At 29.1% G+C, this 7,489-nt stretch overlaps 2 protein-coding genes across 2 annotated transcripts in view; one reads left to right on the forward strand and one right to left on the reverse strand.

The window, feature by feature from the left end:
* LOC116848869 overlaps positions 1-2,395 on the forward strand; it is a 29,566-nt gene extending 27,171 nt beyond the window's left edge. Inside the window, exon 31 of the mRNA XM_032825429.1 lies at positions 309-2,395. Within this exon, the coding sequence (XP_032681320.1) occupies positions 309-451 (143 nt within the window). The 3' untranslated portion in view covers positions 452-2,395. The remainder of the gene's footprint in view (positions 1-308) is intronic.
* Positions 2,396-3,791: 1,396 nt separating this feature from the next.
* On the reverse strand, positions 3,792-6,935 carry LOC116848893 (translation initiation factor eIF-2B subunit alpha). The gene is made up of 8 exons (XM_032825453.1): positions 6,713-6,935; positions 6,537-6,638; positions 6,332-6,471; positions 6,058-6,174; positions 5,241-5,353; positions 4,987-5,131; positions 4,785-4,910; positions 3,792-4,683 (listed from the first exon to the last, which is right to left on the reverse strand). The coding sequence occupies exons 1-8, from the start codon at positions 6,723-6,725 to the stop codon at positions 4,534-4,536; spliced, it is 906 nt and encodes a 301-aa protein (XP_032681344.1). The 5' UTR covers positions 6,726-6,935; the 3' UTR covers positions 3,792-4,533.
* Positions 6,936-7,489: the final 554 nt, after the last annotated feature.

Consider the following 7,489-nt stretch of genomic DNA (forward strand, 5'->3'; position numbering starts at 1 on the left):
GTTACTCGTTATCATTATTCATTAATCACTGAAAAAAATAACTGATTATCGTTATTAAAGAAATAAGAAATAATAATACAATTTCCATTATTTTTTTACCAAATTTTGAAGGTCTATTTGTTTTTATGCATTTTGAAAAATGTAATTGCATTACTGTGTTATTGTTACTAATGAAAAAAGTAGTGTTATTAAATTGTTATTGAAGAAAAATAATTTATATAGATAAAAATAAGAGATGTTACTTTTCAATCCTGATTTACATATATAATTATACATATCTCGCTAATTAATTCACATTGTTTCATTAGGATATCGAATGCCCGCCCCGGATGGAACACCCGACGAGATCTATCGTTTAATGCTGCGATGTTGGGAATATGAACCAGAGAAACGACCACATTTTGATCAGATAGACACCGTAGTTGAGACACTGTCTCAAGCGTATCTGTGAGTACTAGGGTATTTTATGAATACAGACAATAAGCAGTATATCAAGTTGGTGCTACCATTTCCTGATATTAAGTTCTCTGATCGTTATTTTATATATTTACATACTACCAAAACCTCACACGACAGTCTGCAAGATCTGGAACTCTAAATGTATGTAATGTATAAAATTATCACAAATTAAATCATATATTTTAGTGGTTTGTTAGATATACGTACAACTCGTTTGCACATCTTTTGTAAATTTCTTTGTCAATTATATGACAGAAGTCGAATGACAGTATACGATGTAAATAGTGGCCATTATGTTCTAACTTAACAGATAAAAGTATACATACGTAAGTAACATACGTAAATTTTTTCTGAATCTTCCGTTGCAGTTATGATGTTAGATGTCTCGTATACTATCATTTGTCAACCAATTACTGTGCAAGCTCGTGGATAATGCGTTCCTAACTTCATTGGAAAAAGCGCGCGGAAAAATTTGTTGCACAAAGAGTGTATTCTTGCTTTTAATACCGTTTCTTGCTTTAATAGCGTTTAGCTTTTTTTATGTAATTCGGAATGCAGCCGATAACAATAGTCCAACGAGAGAAATTAATTTCCGAGAATGAGTGAAAAAACAAATTCTCCTATTGGAGAATAAAGTATTCAAACTGTATTAAAACCCCAAGTGTATATATATACACCTTTGAAAAGTGTGTGTGTACACACACACACATATATATATATATATTTATATGTGCTTAAAAGCACATGCTACAAAAGCATATATACTTATTAATTACCATTGTGTTATACAACTACGTCAATTATGAATGCCATGTATGGATTATGTTTTATATTTGCGCACAGTGTTATAAATTATTATATTTTCCTCCGTCCACATATGTATTAATTCATTATGTTACAGCAAGTCATGCTATTGTATTATTGTGCTAGTATTTTTGTGCACACACACACATACACACACACATGTATGTATGTATGTATATATGAAAAATAGAGGGTCAGGATCATGCATTCGTCTTTATCAGTGTATGTTGTATACTCGGAGATAGAAAAAGGTTGTTTTAACCACTTTTCTCAATATATTTCGCAATGCATTTTACCTTAAACTTGTTTTTTTTAGTTGTACTATTGCTGTATTGAAATTTCATTTCTTTTCTCTTCTCATCAATTGATTATATACTTAATTCATTCTAAGAGAACGAAGTGCTCTAGTTTAGATAAAAAAAGCAACTTTATAAGAATAATGACCTTTATTCACAGGTTACACAGTCATCAATTAGAACAGTGGGCAAAGTGATGTATACAAGGTGCCAAATAAATAAGAATGACAGAAGAAATATAAGCAGAATTTCTTTGCTGTTTTATATAAGAGAAAATACGGCAATATGTGTACAGGAATATTTAGAGAGCAGAATAATTCGTCTCAGGACACAAGCAACACATTACATATATTATAATACCGTTCTTGTAGATATTATATAGCAATTATAAATAGAGCAATATTAAATTGTGAATTGTATCAAATTATACAAGCTATAACTTAAATTCGAATTTTTATTGTCAGAAACTTTTCTAACAACTTTCATAAGATTTTATATATTATATGTTCTCTTTCTAATCTTATTGTAAATAATCCTTTATACATGCAGTTATGTTTCTTAAATCAGCAATTTATTTAAAAATCGCTCGAGAGTTTATCTACTTTTATAATCTGTACTCCATGAGAAAATATATGATGTAATTCACTATTTTATATTTCTAAAATGACACGTATATGTTAAATATTTATAGATTTTTGCATAATTCAATTTAAACCACACAAAATATTGCTTTGTTGTATCATTTATTTTTTATGTAAGATTAATTTCTGTAAAAATTTACCTACGCGTTAACATTAATATATTTGTATGATATAATTAATAACATTGGCTGTTATCATTAATGTAAAGTAAATATATATTTTTAATGATCAATAGGTTTTTTAGTCATCGTAAATATTTATTTATAAACAAATTTTTTCTTTAAATATTCTTGTATATTTTGTCATATTTTTTCTCTTATATAAAATGGAGGATAAAATCTATTTATGTTTCTTTTACCACTCTTTATTTGTAATTTTGTATATATCACTTTGCCTTCTGTCATAATGAATGACTATGCAAGGTTTGTAAACAAAGACTTATTCTTACAAGATGAAATGCATTCCAACTGGAAAAAGTGAAACAACCTTTCTGTCCGCGAGTGTACCATACCTAATCGCGTGAATTGTCACTGAGTGATTAGATAACTTTAATGATTTTATTATTTGTAAAGTATTAGTCACAACATTTTCTCATTAGGATTTTTGTTTTCAAAATTATTTATGGAATTTGATCTCTTAAGAGATTTTCCATAAAGAGGTATAAAGAGTGCCTCGCATATATTTTTACCACTATGCATATATTTTTTAGTGTTATATATTATTATATATTATATATTATTTTTCATAGTATATTAACATATAAGCTTTATTTATTTAGTTTTTGCATCGTCTGTGTTCTAAGTAATATTATATTGTAATGAGTGATATATATATATATATATATATATATATTGAATTTTACAATCATGTATTATTGTCCGATATTAATTGTATAATTATTGTAAATTTATCGTATTTCATACGGAAATCAAAAATGCAGTTAGGTAATCCAGATTTTGTACATAAAATACGCGTTTGTGATTTTATGAATTTTGTAATTTGCTATACTTATTCATGTATATATTAACAACAATATATTCCCGTTAATATATTACATCTTGACCAATCGTGTTACTACATACTCGATCAGTTAGATGTTTAAAAAGCAATTGTATAAATTAAATTCCGTTTATTAAAGTTAAATTTTGCATAAATTAAATTCCGTTTAGTAAAGATAATGCATATTGCTAATAATTAAACTTGATGTATTGATATAATATTAAGTACGTCTAGATCTTTTTCTTATGTACATGATAAAAGAATTGGAAGAAATCGATTTTAAAAAATGAACAATTCATTAATACTAAGCTGACTTGTAACATGGAATCACATTGCAAAGAAATATGCGGAAATGTTACAATAAAAAGGCTATGTTAATCTTTAATCTCTGTATATTGTATTCATATGTAAACACGTACACTATATATTATTATGTAAACATTAAAGTGAGAAACGAACTATAAATAAGAATCTCGTGGTATAGTATTTTAATGTATAAGACCTTTTCTATAATGATAATTTTGTTATTCATTATATTGTTATGCAATATATGAACGAGGTGTGTAAATGAAATGTAAATGCGTATCGTTTGTACTGTAAATGTATAAAATTTATATATTGCAACATTTTTGACACTCTCCTTTACACTTTTAGTAACACGAAGTTTTTGTAGTTCAGGCTCCTGGATACTTGCGACGGTCATTTTAATTGACGTTGATTGATGTTCGGAGTATTTTAGAGCTATGTTTAATTGATTAAACATTGTTCAACATTAAACATGTTATATTTTGGATATCTTTTTATTTCGGTATACTTTATGCAGGAATTTTGACCATGTATTTCCTTACTTTTGACGTCATCAATCAAGAATCCCGTGGCAGATATTTAAGAGCCTTAAAATTAAGTAGCATTAGTTTTCGTACATTTTTGTTTTAATGACACCTATGTTTATACATTGCACGTAATTACAAACAGTTTTTATGGATAAATAATATAAGAATCTACAAGTAACCAATGATGAATTTTAAAGAAATTCAATCTTACATTGTGGCATATAATTACCTATATATAGATGAGTTTATTAATTGTTATCGCATAGAATATGTGCAATAAAAGAAAAAGAGAAAATACTTAACTTTATCTTGTTTTTTATATAAATACTCAATGTATACAAGACATTAATAAAAATTGTATATTAATTATACAAAAATATAAGATATTTTCTTGATATCATAAGATATCATCTATCATTTTCTTCTCCTAAATTTCTTGTCTTCTTAAGGTAATTTGCTTTCGCAGGCAAAGAGGCAAGTAACTCTTAATCACTCTTGAAATTACAAGTACAATTTGATAAGTTCGTCACTAACAGCTGAAGGTGTTAGAATTCCTAAGTCAGTGAATAACAGGTTGATATATTGGGGTGGAGTATAATCTACCAAGGGATGTTCTTTTTTTAAATCTTTATTTAAGGTACTAGATGTGTACTGGAACAAAAAATGACATTATATATATATATATATATATAAAATCTTGAATACTAGGAAACTATATCTATTAGAAAAATAATATATATCTTTCAATTTACCTTAAACTGGTCAGGTAAATCCACCTGATTCAAAGGATAAATTCTTGCAAATTTGAAGCTCTCCGTCAGAACATAAAATGGTTTCTTCATCTCTCTCGCGCATATAGCCATTGTGTATGTGCCTATCTACATAGAAGTCAGAAAAGATGTTTAGATTATTTCTAGATAGGAATCTCCGCGTTGTTGTTAAATTTTTGTGTACCTTATTGATTACACCACCGCTCTCTGCAACACCTTCTGCTCCAACCATCACCATATCCACCTTTTCCATCACATATCCCACTGCAGAATCCAAAATTACTGTACAAGATATTCCTAGTTTTGCTAAGTTTTGACACATTTCTTCTCTATTTGAAATAAATAAAGCACAGATTAGAATTCGTGATCAGTTGCAATGATATAGAATATCATAAGTTATTTATATGTATACTTTCATTAAATAAAGTGAATTTATACCCGCTATTATCAGGTGACGATGACGTCACATATACTTCAAATATCTTGTTGCTCACGGCAGCTTCCTTCATTGCTTGCAGCACTACTCTTGATTTCGAATGTGTGAGTATAACCTGACATAAATGATAATAAGTAGAAAATTGATATAATTAAAATGCTTAATATCTTCTATATATACATATGTATACATATATCGAGTTTGACATAACACATACATCTGCTTATGTTTACATACAACTCATCAAACTGAACAAGAAAGTCTTATACAGTTGTCTTATACAAACAACCACAATATTTGAGTTATGAATTATAGAAAAATGGGAACAAGTGAGTATGATACGATGAGATGAAAAGTCTTATCCAAGATCGAATCTATTGACAATTTCACAGCAACTACAGGTAGTGTGTAATGCTATGTACTGAATTGTATGTCTTCACTATTCAGGATCACACACTGCCCATCGTTACTAAGTGATTGCTAATAGATTCAGATATTTTGGATGAGACTTAAAGAGCTCACTCCATTGCATCATACTTACATTTGCCAATATCTCAAAAAATCATTGTCACAGTTTGCAAAATAATACTGGACTTTTTCATTAAATTTGATTATGTAGCAGAAATAAAAAAAAATACCTAAGACATACTTCTAAGGAATTTTTAAGAAATCTTATTTTTAGAAGTTTTACTACTTGAATTCTACTTGTACACAAGTGGATGTACAAGTTACATCAGACATCCCATGTGTGTGTCCATACAGAGTGTGTATGTACATATATACACATATATGTTACTTTTATACATTTTTTTATCTTACCGAACCATCAGTAATAAATTGAGCTGCAGCTTTGGCTATTTTTCCTCGTGCAGCAATGAGTTTTTCATAAAATACTTTGCCTCTGCCTAACATAATACGTTTGCACACTGCAAATGACTGAAACATAATATTAATGTTATTTAAGTGTAAAAAAGAACCAAATCTCAGTAGATAAATTTACTTGTGACAATCTAAATAATTTAATACTAATAATTTAAAAAATAATTTAATGTTAATAATTTTTAAATAAATAATTTAATATCAATATTGTTACAGGTGTGTCTAATGTTGCTAATGTGATGAAACGAAGGAACAATTCACTTCCAGAGGCAATTGAAGTAATAGGATTTTCTGTAGAACATATTGTGTCGATTGCATCTTGTAAGCAAATTCGAAGTTCCTGCACTGTTTCTGCTGCAATAACAATAAAAATATATGTAACAGAAAGTTCTGTGCTAATTAGTTTTTAAGATACTCACATTTGGAATGTTCCAGAACTTTTAATAAAGTACGAATAGCAGCTACACCTGCCGATACATCCGTTTCATTTCTAATAATACTGTTAAAATATTGACAAATTTCTGAAAAAATTTTTTGAGAACACTTACTTCATTATTTATAAAAACAATAAAATACAGGCGACATCAATATGTACCTTCTTTTTCCATTATTACAGTTTATTATTTCTGTTCTTAGTAGTTAATTCTTGATTATTAATTGTTTTGTTTTTGGTAATTTATGGTAATTATTGTTCTGATAAAGGCTGCGTTCCGTTATTTACTGTAAGTACTGTCAATGCTATCAACAATGTTCCTAAACAAGGTTACAGTACACTGCGAAAGCACTTCGACGCAGCAGTGCTGGGAGTTCGCGATATTTTCTAGATGACATGCGCATGCGTGAAATGACGTACAGCTCGACGTAAGCAGTTTCCAATGACGGCGTTAAGGCCATCACACACAAAATTCCGTAAGAACTTAAATCGTAAGGATGCCGTCCCATTGAGCACGGATCGGAACGCCGGATCGGATTTCTTACTATAATGAGCGTTCCGTCCTCTAGTTCCGTTCCGTAAAAGTTTCCTCTACCAGTCCCATGTAGCAAAAACGGAACGGAATGGCGCGTCGGTCGCAAATAAATATGATTAATTCGTCAATATTTCGTTATTTTGACGCGACAGAATTAATTATATACATAATTTATGCAATTATCTTGCCGATAACATTGTCATGAATATTCTGAAATATTTAATTGAAGAGTGAAATATAATATAATTATATAATATATATTTTATAACTAGAAATCCGTTCCGTTTTTGCTACATGCGACTGGTAGAGGAAACTTTTACGGAACGGAACTAGAGAACGGAACGCTCATTATAGTAAGAAATCCGATCCGGCGTTCCGATCCGTGCTCAATGGGACGGCACCCT

Source organism: Odontomachus brunneus, unplaced genomic scaffold (genome assembly GCF_010583005.1).
Source record: "Odontomachus brunneus isolate Ranch 3 - 2012 unplaced genomic scaffold, Obru_v1 Obru_scaffold_101, whole genome shotgun sequence".
In the NCBI taxonomy this organism is placed as follows: domain Eukaryota; kingdom Metazoa; phylum Arthropoda; class Insecta; order Hymenoptera; family Formicidae; genus Odontomachus; species Odontomachus brunneus.

Bases quoted from the DNA above. Each gene is read 5' to 3' on its own strand.
- LOC116848893 (XM_032825453.1), bottom strand. The intron at 6,175-6,331 runs GTAACAATATTG...ATTATGTTTCAG, and splicing joins TAGCAACATTAGACACACCT to TCATTTGCAGTGTGCAAACG. The intron at 4,684-4,784 runs GTAAATTGAAAG...TTTTTGTTCCAG, and splicing joins ATTTACCTGACCAGTTTAAG to TACACATCTAGTACCTTAAA.